An 18556-nucleotide genomic window follows, 5' to 3' on the forward strand; every position below is an offset into this window, starting at 1 on the left:
GCAGGAAAATCCTGTCAAAAAAATTCCCGAAATATAGGACAGATTCAGTCGACATTTGACCTACTCTGTTTCTGTTTGTTCTCTCACATTAACCAGTCCTGCCGCATTTACCAGAGACAGGTGAGTGGGCGTGGTGTGATTTTCCTTTGCACTGAAGGTAAACACTCAGAAACACACACCTACATTTACATACGCGTTTATACAACTTATAAGAGCCAGGCCACTTCATAAGTGAACGTGTGAGCAATCGAGTTACAACCAACGCAGAGTGATCAAACATATCTGGATCTTTTTGGACTTACCACCTGGCCTGCATTAAGGTATCGGCTTTTTTCTCCTATTTTATGTAGTAAAGTATCTAGAAACAGTGCAGACATTATGTGAAGTTGCACAGTATGATGTGCAGCAAGAGAGCTGCTCTACCATGTGCCGCTTCATGCACATTATGAGTCAAATAGGATCATTGTTGCAGGAAAACTATTTTAATATGTAATTTGTTTTTTGATTAAAGTTCTTAAATCCTAAGATATTTCATTTATATTTTGTAAAACCCACAAAAAAGGAGAACAGATAATTTGGATTTTGTTTTGCCTCTGTGCTTAAAAATGAATTAAAGTTCTCCTCTAATTTTTAAAATCGAACTTTCTCCTTAACCTTTTTCCTTAAAACTATAAAAATCACTTTTAACCCAGTGATTATTTTTAAACAGAGATATGAAACGCTAATCTTTCAGCTATCAGACGACTTAACCTAATATTAGCTTACTGAAAGGTTTTTTAGTCAACGGTCTAGTCTGCGTCATCGAGCTGCTCCTTGTGCTTTACGATGTCTATTCCCAATTTCCCTCATATCAAAATTCTTAATATGTACTTTCAACGGCTAGTTTCACTTAAGGATTGATATGCTGCTCAATACCAAGTTGCCACGTTATGTATGGAGTGTATATTTGTTTGACTGGATCATATTAGTTCATTCTTATTAAAGGGGACAAATTAGCAATCAATTGGCTTCACTTTAGTTCTTGGAGAATACTGTTGCACATCTTAAAAAAAGCTTAGCTGCAGCTCCCTAAATAACAGCATGAAGTGTGGTTTTGTTGTCTGTAGTTTCTGCTGAAGAACACAGGTTTGAAGTAAATACAAAATCTGGAGGAGTGGAAGAAGTGAGATAATCGGGCCTCTTCATCTCTACTTGAGGCTAGAGAACGTGCACAACAACATGTTCTATTTACAGACCAGATTCCCATCAGTCAAGTTGCAATGTGGGTTCTGTCAGGAAAAAGAATGGCTGGAATGACTGAATAGTACATTGGGAGTCCAACAGCGTTTTAGCAAATAAATAAATAAATAAAATAGGAACTTGCATTTACATTTGCAAGTTTCATTTATGTCGTATAGTCTGTCCTGCCAACCAGCCAATACTCATGAATGCAATATTCTTAGAACCCCTAAAGCTAATTTCTTCATATTTGGCACAAACATTCATTTGGATTCAAGGATGAACTGATTAAAATTTGGAGATGAAAGCTCACGGTGAAAACACTAACTCAAAAAATCACATATTAATGCCGACGAAATGTCTCAGAAATGTTTAATAGGAGACTCAAATTAAATTTATGAATGTTTTTTTGTGTGTGTGTGTTTGTTTGTTTATTTTATAGCTAAAGTCAGCCTTACGTTGGCCCAAATCTAGATTCTACAATGTTTAGTAATATTGGCATTAATTTGGAGTCGTGCTTCCTACCACATAAAATTTAACCAGTAATTAAAAAATAAAATAAAAAAATAAAAAAATTAAGCAGTTTTGAATTGCTTTAAAAAGAAAAAATAAGCTTGTGACAAATTTCTTCATACTTGGTACAAGGACTCAAGGATGAACTGATTTATAATTTGTAGGTGAAAGGTCACTGTGAGCTACCAAAACGCATACTTGACCGTAACTCAAAAATCCCCATGTTAGTTCTGACAAAGTGTCACAGAAATGTCTAATAGGAGACTCAAATTAAATGTAGAGAGACCTGTAGAGGTCTTTAAATATATTTTTTTTAAATTTACATGTTTACTTGAAATTATTCCATACAAGTAACTAATTAATGTCAGTTTATTTTTATGTTTCCTTATCTCCAGATATCCTAACCTAACCAAAAATAAAAGCCCTTGTCACTATTTTGTATTTGGATTAATAACTTGTTTCTATTCAGTTTATGGAATTTTATACGTGTGCTTAGATTTATTCTTGCAGCATTTTCCCACAGTCCCACAACGAATATGTCCCTTTTAATGTTTTGGTTTGGTGTAATGTGTAATCTCTCTCTCTGGGAGTATACCATGCGTTTCACTGGGGGACACAGCAGGAAAACGTGGTGTTTAAAATGTGTTGCCCCACCTGATTTGACCTGAGCTCGTATGTTACACAGAACAGTCTGTGTGCTTCTGTGTGTACCACTTGCAATCATGCAGGACAGAATCCTGCTCCACTTCATTCCTGAAGTCTTTGACCATCATAATCTGATTTGTGTTGACAGGGGAGATATGTGTAGTATGTCCATTTGTCTTTCATTTACCACATTCATCTTACCCCCTACGAACCTCTTTTTGACTACCTTTACCCTCATTTTCTCAATTTCCATCCTTTCTCCCTCACATCTCTTTATTGTATCATTCCTTTTTACAAATTAGAATGGATAAAATGCTTAATTCGCTATTTTCCACTTCTCTTTGCCATCTCATTTTTCCTTTGAAATACTACACGTCTGTCACATTACAATACCACATATTTAAAGCTACTTCATTCTCCAATGAAGGTCATAAAAATGTCTTTGACATTGACCATCAATTTTTTTTGTCAACAAATGTGGATATTTTAGCCTTTAACATGCTGACTGAAGTGAGGTCAGGGGTAAGTAAAGTGAGGATGGTCATGTGCTTGGGGACCATATAAGTGCACAGGAAAGTAAACAACCATCACGGCCGCATCAGTTATGACTTATCCTACTAGCCACCAGCATTGTTTTCTTTCAACTGCGGTCACAACAGGTCCTTAACAAAGTAGATCTAGTCGATTAAAGAACTAGAAAATGTTGCTAGGGAGAGGGAATACTCTACTTAGCTTGTTGCTACCATGATCTAGTTTCAGATAAAGCCCTATTCACATGGGATTAGTGTGAATTATCATGTGATTCAGAAACGACCCCCCTACGTCTGTGTTTCATGTGGCGCATTTGCACGGGATAAGCAAGCTCTGTGTTTTACTCAGATTTACTCTCCATAGTTATGTCTCTGCTACTTTCCGCCTCACTCCACTGCATGTCAGAGGACAATTTACACTTTCTGATATCTGTAGTTACTTTGCGAATTCTAATTGATATTAAAAATATATATATTTTTAAAAATAAAACATGATGAGACTATTGATCCCGGGGAAATTAGGAACGACCTGGCAGTATTTAAATCAGCCTGACCTCTGCCGATGAACACATTAATGCTTGATTTAATGATTTCATCCGTCTAAATGGGTGAATGGGTCAGCGACATCTTGACATAGCACCCTAACATCTGTCCAAACTTTGATTTACAGCACATCCTCCATAACTCTTAAGTGACAAGAGGCAGACAAAAAGCCACGAATCAAACAAAAGTCTTGAAAAAGTAAAAGCACACCCCCAAATCACACGATTCACACTGGATTAGTTTTATCACAAGACGTCTGTGTTATGAGAAATATGGTAGGCAATTTGCCTCTGGAATTATTACAAATTACCAGAGGTCCCCAGGTAAAACTAGTCCTGTGCAAATAGGGCTTAAGCAGACAAAATGGATGGATGCGTGCATGATTAGGAACAAAAGAGTTGTGAATGCCAAATTTTTGAACGTGGTTGGACTGCAAACTAGAGCCGGACAAACACACTCTGGGAACGAGAGCGGTAGCTAATGATTACTTTTATGATCAGTTTGTTCCTTGAGCCTAAGCCTTGGTTTTCATATACAGTACAAACAATAAAAAAATGCATTTGACTAACGGTTCAAATCCTAGTTTACTACAACATAAGTGGAAATGACTAAACCTAGGAGACTTGCCTAAGCTCTTGCAAAGACTGTTTCTACACTGTTCTGCTACAGTGTTTTGTTTTTCTGTGGATGCTTGCTCAAATATGTGTTTGCCTCTGCCTTCTGCTTCCCACAGGATGTCGTTATATGGCAGTTTTCTGTCTGACGAGCAGTTCCAGTGCTCCATATGCCTTGATGTGTTTACCAACCCTTCATCCACGCCATGCGGCCACAGCTTCTGCATGCCATGTATCACCAGATACTGGGATGGTTCCAAGGTATGTCTTCTTCTTCCACCTGTTACCTTCTGTTCCTCCTTATGTCCTTTCTCATCTGTTCCTTGAGTCGTTCTATTGAGTCCTTTCTTTCTCCTTTGTGCATCCTTCCTTCCTTCCTACTTTTGTCCATCTTTCTCATCTTTCTATTTCTGTCATCCCTTTCTTTCATGATTTTTAATGTCCTCAGTCCATCATACTTCCTCTTACAGATTTGCCAGTGCCCTTTGTGTAAGAAGACCTTCCAGAAGAGACCCGACCTCCAGATCAACAGGACCCTGAGAGAGATCACCGAACAGTTCAAATCCATGAAAGGTGGAGGAGGTGCCGTGAGGGAGAAGAGAGGAGGAAAAGGAGACGGAGGCATGCCAGATAATTTATTTGACGAACTGAAGAAGAAACTGCCTCGGCCTCTGCCGAAGCCGCCCATGGCGTTGACCTATGCGGCTCAGTCTCAGAGTAAGCCAGAGTGATGTGTTCCAGCTTACCACACCAATACCACAGCTTACAATGCCAGTACCATCAGTAATATTAAGAAAAACTCAATTTATGAAGTGATTCAGTCAAGGCAGCAAGTAAAAACCAAGTTCTCAGATAAAAGTAGGTTTAAAGATAAGTTTTAAAACATATAACTGATTCTTATGATAGTATTAATATATGTCAGGATAATAGTAAATGGATCATTTCCATTCAAAGTACCTTATCTCTAGGATTCGATATTTTACCAGCACTCTGATACATCCATCGACTATATATGAAGGTGGACAATATCAGATTCATGAAGAGCAGTTTTGAAGCTCAGTGTGGTGTCTCTGGCCGTTGACATCTTGGCTTTCGTTCAGTCCAAGGTGGATGTCTTAACGTAACATAAAACAATGTAAAATAAATGCATAAAGTGCTACAAAACAAACAGACAAACTCAATAACTGGTTTTAGGCATTTATTGTCTAAATGTAATTGTCTTATTGGTAAATCTAATCCAGAAATGTCCTTTTTTTTGTAACATACTTCATCTTTTCATTACATTACAGTATGTAGTGGCAATTCAGGTTGTTCAACATCAGGTCAGTGTAGCTGCACATTCAGCAAATGATACATGGCTTTCATGTCAGAGTTACAGTATGTTGCACAGCAGCAATCTTTAACACAATAAGGAATCTAGACTTTCATAATTACATTGTTACGTGCTGCTCTGACATGAAAGGCATCTTATAATAGTATGTTCGCATGTTATCGTTTGTTAATTAGCAAAAATGTAGGAATGTCGTCTGCTCTGCGGATGTATAATTGTAAACCAAAGTATTGTAAGCTCAAGTGATTAACTAAGATTCATCCACTGGGTTTCTGCATCAAGCAGCTCTAGACATAAGTGGTGGACTAATGGACTGACTGACCATAATGTATCTTTGCCTTTGGAAGGTGAGTCCATGTCGGCATCATTTCCACCAGTCACATCTCCACTGGGTTCATCGGCACCAAACGACAGTCCGATCTTCTCTCTGAACTACACATCTGCGCCTCCTCCTCCATATCCTTGTTCTCGCCACAATGGCCGGAGAAGGTTCACCCTGAGTGGGGCTGCAAGCAGCCACAACCTCCCTATCTGTGACATCCACCACAGGGGAATAATGGTGAAATATTTTTTATTTTTAAATGTAGAGCTAACATTCATTTTCATCCTACACATTCTCTTTGTGCGCTTTGATTAAACTTCACAAAGTTTATTATTACAGTTTACTAAGGAAGAAGTAACGACAATGAGTAAAATTCTCTCTCACTGGTTTCAGATTTACTGTAGGACTGACCAAATGTGTATCTGTCCTGACTGTGAGACTGAGGACCATCAGGATCACGACACAGTGTCGGTGGAAACAGAGTGGATGGAAACCAAGGTTGGAAAAATCACAGACAGAGAGACAAAGGACAGATTGATGTTTGGAGTGACTCATGTAGACTCAAGGAAGTTTTCACCTTTAGTTTTACACAGAGAACAATGGATTTAACAAGAACAACAATGAAGTCTTAATATGTCTTGATATGTGATATCCTTCCTTAAACTCCAAAATCTGAGCCATCATGACACAAATCAGTCTGTCCTGAGTAGTCGTTCTCTTCCATATCCTTACTCAGTTTTATGCCCGCGTTTTAATTTTCAACTTTCCTACATCCGTCATACTTTCTCTTACTTCCTCTTCTGTGTAAGACACAAAGCAGTCCAACCTGATGCTTATGGTGTGTTGCTAGCCTGGAAGCCAAACCAACTTCCCTGCCTTCCAAATATTTGTGGTGGAAAGTTGGTCTTTATTTACAACAAAATGGCTGCCGTCAGCGAAGCGAGCTGTTTGGAGCTGCATCTGCTGAAAAAGACCCTGACAGCAAAATAACTTTAAAGGACGACATTAACAGTGAGGCATTTTACTATCAAGAAAGCCTTAACCACTTACGTCATCGGTCTATTTGGTTGTAGGACTATCAGATTGCGTACAGACATACTTTTTCTCTGCATCACACCCCCATAATGAAGTCCAAATGATGTAGGCCACACCAGTGTGAAGTTACATTTGCAGAATGGGATCTTCAAAGGACAGAAAATGCTTGATGCAAAGATTCATTTCTAAAAAACTGACTGCGCCAGTTTTAAAGTGTACTGAATAGTTGCTCATAGGATTTTTAGTGTCAAGCAAAGTGGGTAAGCTCTAAACTAGCCATAGGTAAATGTAGGTAGTTTTTTGCCTTTTCGGTTCCACACCAGTCATCATGAACCTTGCTCAAAATGTTCCAGTGTAGAGACAGTTTGGACAAAGACTAAGAGCATGAATGTACGCTAGCTGCTTCTATTTGAACAACATCCTTTGGAAATAAGAGTAAATCATTTTTGACTCTGATGAGACGCAGAGTGGAAGTAAGATTCATCTATTCATTCATCTTCTGTAACCGCTTGTCCTCTAGAGGGTCGTGGGGGGGGGGGGGCTTCAAGTAGACCTTTTGCCAAATTTAGGTAAAAGAAATGTTTTCTTATAGAAACGTTTCCATATGTGTATGTAAAGAATATTGCTATGGGATATGAAAAATAGCCAGACAAAATGGATGGATGGACAGTAGCCAATGTGCACGCTACCAACTGAATGGTGAACTAAAGCTATTCGGTTGAATTCATATATGTAAATCTGACCCTGCCCTCACCAGCCACAAACCTCAACACACGTCACTAACAGGTGCTTTGGCGCACATTTTACGGAACCCAATGTGTTCCATACAGCTCCACCACATTTCTAAAATATACGGTGAAAGCTTTAAAAATAATGAGCGATGAGCCAAAAAAGTAAGGAAACTTTACTATACATGGAAGTCAATGGAGTCATAGAATGCTTTTGTTTGTAATGCTACTGCAATGTTTACACAGTAACGTGAGTTGATTGCCTTTTGGAGACCATAAGTAAACCCCCGTAAGTCATTCAGTTTTACGGTGAAGAGTTTGATTAAGTGGTTAGGGTTTGGTAGTCACAAAGAACTGAATGCACGTCAATGTTAAATTATAGAAACGTGACAGTTTTCTCCATGTGCAGGCGCTGCTGAGTGTGTCAGAGAAGGAGATCCAAGAGATGATCAAACAGAGACTCAGAAAGATCGAAGAGATCAGGATGTCAGTGACTGATCTGGAGGTAAAATACATTCAGACACACACATTCTTGTAAAAAAAAAAAAAAAAAAAAAAAACACGTTTGAAATTGACTTTAAATCCTCTTGACATATTTTACCCAGCAGCTTTTAGTCAAAAACACACCCTGTCAATGACTGTTGGAAGGGTCTATTTCTCCTGTTAATTGTCTTTCAGATGTATTCATTGCTGTATCCTTACTATCACACAATCTTCTTTCAAAGTTCATCACAGACTTTCCAAGATATCTATAACTTGACTTGACTTGACATTTATTCCCAGTTTTTGAGTTTTACTAAACTTCTGGTTCCTTTCACTGTAAATCTGACAAAGTATCGCATGGTATAGCAGTATACAGCTACTGAATGTTCCCATCTGATTTAGGGGTTGCACTCAAAGGAATCGCAGTGCAGCTAAAAACTTGGCATGGTTACCACTAACGCTGTTATACTCCCCAGCTTGAGGTGGAGCGAGAGACGACTGGCAGTGTGTGCCTGTTCTCATCGCTTGTGACAGCCATTGAACGCTCCCAGGCAGAGCTGATGGAGGTGTTGGAGTTCAGCCGAAGGGCGGCAGAGCACCAGGCCGACTCCATGATACGGCAGCTGGAGCTGGAGGTTGAAGAACTGCGCAGGAGAGAGAGCGAGCTCGCCAAGCTCGCCCAGTCACACGACCACATACACTGTGTCAAGGTAACCCTAACCCTAGCTACCTAGCCTCCAAGCTAAGAGGGGCTGTGGGTTGTAGTCTTTGCAGTGTTTTCAAGTGTAACTTTCTGTCCTAGACACAGGTGATGTAACAGCATAGTCGTCCCTCATTGCCTATAGTGCTCCGATGTCGGTTTGGTGTGTCCGTACCTTTAGGAGAATCTGGGAGAAACTAATTCTGAGATGTCTGAAGTCTTTTTATTTATCTGGTCTCTTCCCAGACTTTTCCATACCTCTCCACTCCTCCTCCTGCCAAAGACTGGTCCGGAGTGTCGCTGAACTCTGACCTGGGAACAGGAACAATCTACAGGTCCCTGGCAGCGCTGGTAGACAGGTTCCAGGAAGAGCTGAAGAATGCAACGGAAACCGGTCAGTGTAAAATGTGTGGCTTGTTTCCAGACATATCAGACAAAGACAAGGTGACAGATCAGACTTTTCAGTTGCTCAGTCATTACTTAATACTGAAATACTGCTCTCTGGTGGTAAAGCTTAGACCGATCAACCAGACTAATAGCACTGTACTGTATCTATCTTTAAAAGACTTGCAGGTTATTTCTTTGATATCTTACCAATTAAACAAAAACAAAGTGACAGAGTTTAAGGTGGGCAACACCCACAGATGTTCCTATTTAAACCCCAACTAGAACTATGCTGACATACTGTAAGCTATCGTGTTTCTGTGCAGGTTTTCCTTCCCCAGTCCTGGAACCCAGTCCAGTCCGAACACAGCCCAGTGAGTGTCTCTCATCCTTAAATAGTCCAGTTATACACATTTAAACTGTACATGAGGTGGTCAGACATATCTGCGGTCCACCCTGTTTTAACTAATCATAAAAACTTTTTTTTTTTTTTTATTTCAGGGACAAAGCGGGCTCAGGAGTATGCACGTACGTTACATTCGCACAAACTGAATTCACATGTATGCACCTTTAAACATCTTTTAGACATAAAATAAAACTCATCACATTTTCCTTCTTCACAGTGGATGTGACTCTGGATTCGAGTACTGCCCATCCCAGACTGTTACTGTCAGAAGACATGAAAAGTGTGAGACATTAATTTATACTGTGATAATATAATGTGATAATATATAATAATAGATCAATGTGATGATATATTTTTGTTTCTGAGGATATGCACTGTGTAAATCATTCAGTTTATTGAGTATATATTGTTTTTCAAATTGGATAAATCCTATGAGATTACTACAGGTATAACATAAAGGCAACGGTATTGATGAACTGTGTGTTTTTCTGCAGGTGAGATGTGGAGACCGTCACCAGCTGCTGCCAGACAACCCGGAGAGGTTTGACAGAGTGGTCTGTGTCCTTGGGAGAGAGGAAATCTCCTCTGGGAAACATTATTGGGAGGTAACAGGCACTCCCCTTTATGTGTCTGCACTGATTTTCAGACTTGTCTGGTATACCGTGTGCAGAGGTGTTATAAAACGTTATATCAGGCGGACTCTACATAAGTTTCCCCCGTCCTGTGACTAGGTGGAGGTGGGAGGAAAGACGGACTGGGATCTGGGTGTCGCCAAGCAATCTGTCAACAGGAAGGGGAGGATTGAATATACCCCAAACAACGGATACTGGTTCCTCAGTTTAAGAGACAAGTGAGTTTTGTTCATAGTCTCAAATTGACACACTTGATTTTCACGTTTTTTAACAGCATCAGAAAATACCCATGAATTATTATTGATAGTCAGAACATTACTTTTTATGAACACATTAAAGGGTCCCTTAAGAGAGCAACACACTGCAACAAAAACTCCAACAGGCATCACCCGACAACTTTAAAAATCCACGGAACATTGTGGAGTATTTGGAGGCAAACGAGGAGATGGTGGAGACCAAAAACTAAAACGCCATGGGATATTCAACGCAAATAGGGCTCCAAATAATGCTAATGTCCAATGCAGTGGTTACAGCTTAGTGATCTACACCCAAGCTTTCATCATCTCAGCAGCGTGTGACCATTTGCTTCAGTCTTTTGTTTAAAAAGGAAGGGTTTCTTATTTTTGTTTCCTTTCTTTTCTTCCTCAGGAGTAAATACGCCTTTCGCACTGAGCCCTCCACAGACGTCCATCTGAACCTCCGACCTAACAAGATTGGGATATTCGTGGACTTTGAGAAAGGACAGGTGCAGTATGGGAAATATATTTTACATAAGTAGACTTCTTTTGTCCATCACGTTCATTTTCATTGTGTTCTCTTATCTAATTTTACAGTTTGTTCTTTTCTTCTCACTGCAGGTGTCTTTCTACAACGTTGATGCTAAAATCCACATCTACACTTTCAGTGATGTTTTCCACGACAGCCTCTACCCGTTCTTCAGTCCCTGCACTAATAAATCAGGAAAGAACGATACACCACTGACTATCACACCAGTGAACAAGATCGAGTGACAAAATAACACATGAAAGTTTCTATTTTGTGTTTCTTCTTCTCTCTTTAATATACATGTATTGTACTTTTTTTCCTGCAAAAACAAAAACCTGGTTGTTTTTTTTAATTTACATATAAATATTCATAAAATGCTTCTTTGACGTTTCTGTTGGCAGATGTTGGTGTCAGACTGTGAACAGACTGTGACCATATATTAAAACAGTTATATTTTCTGATTTATCTGGATGTCTGCGTTTGAACATTAATTTCTGCCATCATTATCACTTAAAGTTTGATATCACTCTCATATCGGTATGTAGCCAGTTAGCTTAGCTTAACATGAAGATGGGTACTAGAGGAAACTGTCCAGTTGTAAGAAAATCCACCTGCAGTTTCAGGTTTTTGAACTAACCTTGGTGATTACCCATGTTTGCAGTCCTCATGCTAAGCTAAGCTCACTCACTATTGATAGTGTCATTTAACGGGCATTTTAACGGCCATTTAACGGGCACATAAGACTGTCTTTGATATTCTTGTTTAAAATCCCAGCAGGAATACAAATGTATTGATTAAGTCCCTAAAGAAACCAAATTGGTTAAAATGTCCAAACACATCAAACAAACATTGAAGAACTAGCAGCAACGAAGTTTGACTCTGACGCCTCCTTTGTCTGAACTAAAAAGTTTCACTTTCACACATCATGAAAACCAATGGCCAGCCAATGGTCAGCTGGTACTGGTGACTGGTAACTCTTGGCGGGTGGCAGTAGTTATAAGTAGTAGCAGCAAGCTAGGAAGAGCCACTATTAGCTGGGAGGTTAGGAAACTAGGAAGAGGTATTAGCAGGGAGGCTAGGAAGGTAGGAAGAGCTGCTATTAGCTTGGAGGCTACGTAGCTTGAAAGAGCTACTGTTAGCTCGGAGGCTACGTAGCTTGAAAGAGCTACTGTTAGCTGGGAGGCTACGAAGGTACAAAGAGCCTCTATTAGCTGGGCGGCTAGAACAGTAGGAAGAGCAAGTGTTAGCTGGGAGGCCAGCAAGCTAGGAAGAGCTATATACCATCAAACAGAGCTGGCCTCTCCTGAATTATCTGTTCAGTTAGGACTACAGTTTATTAAATCTGGATGATCTTGTTGTTCTGGAAATATTGTATTTGAATGGGATGAAAATGAAAAATCAGAAGAGCCCTCAGTGTGTGCCTTTTAAAACTGTGTCGTTTTGTTTGTTGATGGCCTAATACTGGCCATAGGATGACCATCGGCTTTGTGTGTCTCAGCCTTAAAAGCAGACATCACCAATGCGCCAGTATGTGATCCAAAAAATAGTGTTTGATGCAGTGCAATGCTGTGAGGTTTGTGGGTGCTGAGGCACTAACCCAATGGAATAGCTTAAATTCACTATTTAATGGCTGCTTCCACACTGAATGGTTATATTTCATATCTCAAATGAGCAATCTTTACACGCACATATAGGTGAAGTACAGATTGGACCAAGGAAGAACGTTTAATTGGTTCAGAGAGAGAGAGGAAAATAGAGAGCGTGCATTTGCCATTACAATTCTACAATTCAATACTCATTCAGCACAAATGGGTACTCTCACCCAGTGTGCAAAAAAAGAAACATATTTCAGTGCTGGGATAGAATTTTATGCCCTGGAGTTCATGATCCTCACAGCCTCTGGGAATTCTTTGAGGCTATGCAGCCTTCTTCCTAAGGGGCATGACTGTGTCATGTGTCGGGTGATAGGGTCCTCCATGATGCAGGCTGATGCATAAAGGCTAAATCTATCTGTAACTTTTTCAAGTATGTCAGTACTCTTTTCCTCTTAATTGGCCCATTAATGTGAATACTGCCCATTCACATTAAAGCTAACAAATTTCAACACTGTCCATCGAGTTCAGTTTATATATAAGTCAACTTTTGTGGCCCCCGCAAAATAAGTACATGGAGAAAAATGTGTCCTATGATAATTGACTCTTTGTAAACATGAACACCTGAGATAATGAATAAAAGCAACACAAAAACAGACTCGAAACAAACAACGAAACTAACAAACAAGTAAAGATCCCGACACCCTTTCGATGCCAACCCCTCAACACTTGGCACCACCTTCCTCAATCAGTAATCTGAATATGCAGGAATATACACAGTCATTTCAGCACTGGAACACAGTAACACAAAAGGAAATGGGATATCCCTGGACAGGAGATCTTGATTTTGATTTGGATGTATTCCTTCCTGCGCCTCATCAAGGCTGAGGTGGACAGGTCGAGGAAGAACAGCACAGGTGTTCTCTCATACATGACGGGCCCCTTGTTTGCTTTAGACATATTAGCGGCTGCACATAGAATTCGGTCCTGATCCTGGCAGTTCAGCAGGCGTATCATCACTGGTCTAGGTCTCCCATCCACCGATGATTGAGGCGCAGGCGCCCGATGAGCTCATTCTATCTTAATTGGCTCAACAAAGATTTCTCACCCCAGTACAGCTGGAATCCAATTAGCAAAGAAGCCTATGGGGTCTTTCCCTTCACGGCCCCCTTGTAGACCAATAAAGCAGATGTTGTTGCGTCGGCTGTAGTTTTCCAACCAGACAACTTTCTCCATTAAGAACTCGTTATCTTTGCTTAGCTTGAGAACACGAGAGCTCCCCCTGTTGGTCCTCCCTGTAGACTGTGCATTCCTTCCTTTTTCCCTACTGATAGAGACAGAAGTGGACAGAAGACAACACACTGTCAGTACACAGACTGGCTCTTTCTTACTTTGACACCAGGTGTAAAGCCAGACTCTGTGACACCGACTGGTCCTTGGTACATAAATTGAGCAGCACTTAGTCCAGGAGCTGTGGCTGGTGCTCAAAGCTGTCAAGAAATGCTCCAGCAGGGATGCATCATCCATTCGCATTTTGCACAAGCTGAGGGTGGATGTCGACTCTTGGCCAAACAGCAGGAGCAGAAGTATCTGCACAAGGGAGGTACTCGGGTGTGGCTTCTGAAATTTCTTCATTAAACAGCTGAGAAGTAGCAGTCACCTTTTCCCATCCTTTCTCCCTTACAGTTTTCTTAGGAACTGTACTGTGATTAAAGAGACTTGTTAGCATGGCATTTATGTTCCAATGTGGTGGAGGGTAGTAAAAGATGTCATCAGTGTCATCAGTCAAAGACGGAAAAGTGGCCATTACCTTTTTTGATTCCATTTCATCACATTATACTCAGAAATTGCACTGTGATTAAAGAAATATTTGATAGCGTCGTGTTTTTGCTGGTATATATATATATATATATATTTTTTTTTTCTAATCAAAACTGGCCAAAGCTAACTTACATTGACTCCATCCAAGGTGTAGCAGAGTCTGCAGAGGGAGAACCAGACGGCATGGCATTGAGTGGTCTTTGGAGGACTTTGGAGGTAGACTGTCTACCAGGACAACAAGAAAGACGTGCAGGCAGAGAATAGTCTGGTGTGTCTTCAACAGTGTCTTTAATGAGGGACTGGAAAGTGGCCAACAACTCTGCTATACCTTTGTCATTAATGGTCTCCTCAGCCTCATCACTGTCATGAAGGATATTTATTGTCATGATTTTAAAGCGGGTAGAGAGTTAACTCAAACCACAGACAGTTTGACATGTTTACCAAAATTGGTAAAGCTAACTTACTTTCACACTATTGAAGGTATAGCAGAGTCTGTAGGGGTTGAAAAAGACTGCATGTACAGATTTTTGTGCCTATATTAGTATTTTTTTAGTATTTAATTGTATTTGTTTTTATTATCTACGCCTATTTTGTATTTCTTTATCATCATGCACAGAACAACTAGCCTGTCACGATTTTGCACCATTAAGGAACAATTGTTGAATTGGTATTTACTTATTGGTATTTATTGGTATTTGAACATGCAACGTAGAGTTTTTCATTCTCAGTTGAACCATGAGAACACAGAGGTGAAGTCTGTAGATGCTGTAATGATGGAACTGGAATTAGTTCAGGCAGAGGATGCAAATCAGCACTGATGTCAGATAAAAAAAAAAAAAAAAAAACAACTGCAGGGATTTAAGTATTTTTAAGTATTTTATATTTGCAAGAGTTAAAATATATATATGCTCAAATATAATATACAGCAGGGTCGTTACCGTCCTTTATGCCAAGCGTTGTGTTTACTGTCTTTTCACTTTATTGATCCAAGCCAAAAAATTACAAGATTTGCAAATGTACATATGTACAAGAAATAGACACAGATGTGTGCAGATATAATTAAAGATCAAGCTATTTTCCCCAAAACTTACATATGTTTAATAAAAGTATTTTAGGGATAATAACTTCAAAATGTTGAAAACTCATTGTGCACTTGGGGGCTGTGAACTAATTTGTGTCCAATATAATTCTTTCTTGAGTTGCATTGCCCATTTGTCCCCTGTAAGTTGGTGTTTAAAGCTACCTTAAATTATTGAGCTTCTTCATTATAAAGACTTGCTGTAATTCTAGGATAGCTTTAATGTCTAAGTAACAATTTCAGGCCCTTTTTTTGCTCTGCTCGCTGCTGTTACACCAACTGTTTGAACACTAGGGGGAACATTTGCTACATCTGTGGAGACACAAGAAAGCTGAATGACTTTAAACATACAGTACATAGTTTCTTCTTAAAATCTTCAGCATAAAAACTAAACAACTAAACGATTACTGCTACACGTTAACATGAATATATTTTCATTTACAGTGGTGAAGAGTAACAATGAGTAAAGTTACTCAAATACTTCACTGTTTTGAGGTATTAGTATAGTGGTGGTGGAATTTTCTGAGGTACTTTACTAATACTTTTTAATCTACATTCATCTGCAATCACTAGTTCACATGTTTATATTTTAAATCTAAAAAGACTAAATTAAGATTTTATATTTGCATATTGACACCAAGATCCTCCTCCAGGAAAGCCATCCTAAATAAATACATTTTCTTCTGCTTGTTCCAACAAGTTCCGCATGACAGAAATAACCGCAACAGGAACAAAGTGAGGAACAAAACTAGGTAGAGAGAATAAGAATAAATAAAACAGGGAATTATGAAAAAAAAAATAATAATAATAATTATTTGGATCCCAGCTGGTTCTCTGTAATAGAAAAAGCGAGAAACCACAGAAGAATAGAATAAAAACTGTTCTCTGAAATGTTAAGTGTAAACATGCAAATGAGGAGCTATTATTGATTAAAGTTGCAAAATTCTTCCCCATACTTACTTACTGACAAATCAGAGTCAACCATTTAAATGGATTGAATTTAAAGGTCATGAAGTGAGCAAAAGCCGTGTCAGAATTCAACTTCCTGGAGTGTGCACTGGTTGTCGCTGACATTCGCTCTATACAAATTGTCCTACGAGCTATGTGACAACGGACAACATTTTTTCAATGGCATCTGTGGTCAGGAATGTCAGCACCTAGCCAAAACTAATAATCCACCAAGATCAAACATCATGAAGACTTCTTTGTGTAAAGGAGATAAAGAGTTTCTGTTGACTGAGGGCACCAACGCCTACAGAAATTTGACAGTTGCTAAAACTGGTTTGGTGACATTGAGAGTTTGACATCTGCTCATTGTAACCTGGAGCAGTTTGCAGTCAATATAAAATGCTATTCAGATTTCAAGATCAAGATTTCCTTGTGACAAACTGTTAAAGACACAGTCCAAGTATTTAGGAGTCATAGTATACAGCGCATCCAGAAAGAATTGACAGCGCTTCACTTTTTCCACATTTTGTTATACTACAGACTTATTCCAAAATGGATTCAATTAATTTTTTCCTCAAAATTGTACGCACAACACCCCATAATGACGACGTGAAAAAAGTACATAAGTATTCCGAGCCTGTTTCCACTGATCATCCTTGAGATGTTTCCACAGCTTAACTGGAGTCCACCTGTGGTAAATTCAGTTGATTGGACATGATCTGGAAAGGACATCTCTCTATATAAGGCCCCACAGTTGACAATGCATGTCAGAGCACAAACCAAGCATGAAGTCAAAGGAAGTAGGAGGTCTGTAGACCTCCGAGACACGATTGTCCTGAGGCACAAATCTGGGGAAGGGAACAGAACGATTTCTGCTGTTAGAGCTCCAGCATTCCTCTATAGAGAGAGGAGAACCCTCCAGAAGGACAACCATCTCTGCAGCAATCCAACAATCAGGCCTGTATGGTAGGGCGGCCAGACGGAAGCCACTCCTCAGTAAAAGGCACATGGCAGCTCACCTGGAGTTTGCCAAAAGGCCCTTGAAGGACTCTCTGACCATGAGAAACAAAATTCTCTGGTCTGATGAGATTAAGATTGAACTCTTTGGTGTGAATACCAGGCGTCATGTTTGAAGGAAACCAGGCACCGCTCATCACCAGGCCAATACCATCCCTACAGTGAATAAAGTTGGTGGCAGCATCATGCTGTGGGGATGTTTTTGAGCGGCGGGAACTGGGAGGCTAGTCGGGATAGAGGGAAAAATGAATGCAGCAATCTAGAGAGACATCCTGGATGAAAACCTTTCAGCAGGACAATGACCCTTAGGCCTAAGCACACAGTCAAGATATCAAAGGAGTGGCTTCAGGACAACTCTGTGAATGTCCTTGAGTGTCCCAGCCAGAGCCCAGACTTGAATCTGATTGAACATTTCTGGAGAGATCTGAAAATGGCTGTGCACCGACACTTCCCGTCCAGCTCGAAAGAGCTTGAGGGAGGCTGCAAAGAGGAATGGGCAAAACTATAGGTGTGCCAAGTTTGTGGCTATGTGCTCCATAGAGAGCATCCTCACTTACTGTATCTGCTTGTGGTTTTCCAGTTGCACTGCAGCAGACATGAAGGCGCTCCAGAGGGTCGTCACCACAGCCCAGAGGATCATCAGCTGCCCCATCCCCTCTTTACAGGATCTATACAACTCCCGCTGCCTGAGGAAGGCCCAGGCGATAATAAAGGACACAACCCACCCTGGACACTCAGTCTTTGAACTGCTACTATCTGGTAGATGGTAATGAACTCTGAAGGCCAGTATTAATAGACTGAGGAATGGCTTCTATGCGAGAGCCATAATCGCACTGAACAACTCAAACACTAAAGAAATGAAGTGAATAACTCCCGTAGTAATGTGCAATACCTGTGTGCAATTATTTCGTATGTGCAACTTATAACTTTCATATGTGTAATATGTGCAATAAGTTCTCTCAAACAAGTGCAATAACTTCATGTTGCATTAACAGTTGTTATGTCATGCCAGTGTCTATAGTCTTATAGTTTTGTACATATTTTTTTTTATTCTAGTTTCTCTTACATTCCTTACCTTATTATTTATATTTTATTTTATTTTTACTGGACCTAAAGGGGGACCTCAGCCCACCTTAATTTCGTTGTACCACAATGACAAATAAAGACATTCTATTCTATTCTCATATTCAAAAAGACTTGAGGCTGTAATTGCTGCCAAAGATGCATCAACAAAGTAAAGAGCAAAGGCTGT

General features: G+C 39.8%; 1 protein-coding gene across 4 annotated transcripts; it reads left to right on the forward strand.

Moving 5' to 3' along the window:
• Nucleotides 1-3742: 3742 nt before the first annotated feature.
• On the forward strand, nucleotides 3743-12005 carry LOC311494317 (E3 ubiquitin-protein ligase TRIM21). Of its 4 annotated transcripts, XM_084553305.1 has the most exons (14): nucleotides 3743-4324; nucleotides 4534-4780; nucleotides 5741-5952; nucleotides 6109-6213; nucleotides 7888-7983; nucleotides 8438-8671; nucleotides 8908-9055; nucleotides 9372-9419; nucleotides 9547-9573; nucleotides 9669-9733; nucleotides 9946-10056; nucleotides 10183-10301; nucleotides 10732-10828; nucleotides 10941-12005. In XM_084553305.1, exons 1-14 carry the CDS (start codon nucleotides 4151-4153, stop codon nucleotides 11091-11093), a joined length of 1836 nt encoding a protein of 611 aa, XP_084409431.1. In that variant the 5' UTR covers nucleotides 3743-4150; the 3' UTR covers nucleotides 11094-12005. The 4 variants fall into 4 exon arrangements, 3 of the variants coding, with proteins under 3 accessions (XP_084409431.1, XP_084409430.1, XP_084409432.1); XM_084553304.1 differs by having other exon boundaries at nucleotides 3743-4780; XR_014699273.1 differs by lacking the exons at nucleotides 10732-10828; nucleotides 10941-12005 and having other exon boundaries at nucleotides 3743-4780; nucleotides 9669-9731; nucleotides 10183-10213.
• Nucleotides 12006-18556: the final 6551 nt, after the last annotated feature.

The sequence above is a fragment of the Chelon labrosus genome (assembly GCF_963514085.1).
Source record: "Chelon labrosus genome assembly, chromosome: 1".
Lineage (NCBI taxonomy): Eukaryota > Metazoa > Chordata > Actinopteri > Mugiliformes > Mugilidae > Chelon > Chelon labrosus.

Coding starts and splice junctions, on each gene's coding strand:
- LOC311494317 (XM_084553304.1), top strand. CDS start 4,270: ATGCGGCCACAGCTTCTGCATGCCATGTATCACCAGATACTGGGATGG. Junction 7,984..8,437: donor TGTCAGTGACTGATCTGGAG/GTAAAATACATT, acceptor TATACTCCCCAG/CTTGAGGTGGAGCGAGAGAC. Junction 9,734..9,945: donor TGTCAGAAGACATGAAAAGT/GTGAGACATTAA, acceptor GTTTTTCTGCAG/GTGAGATGTGGAGACCGTCA.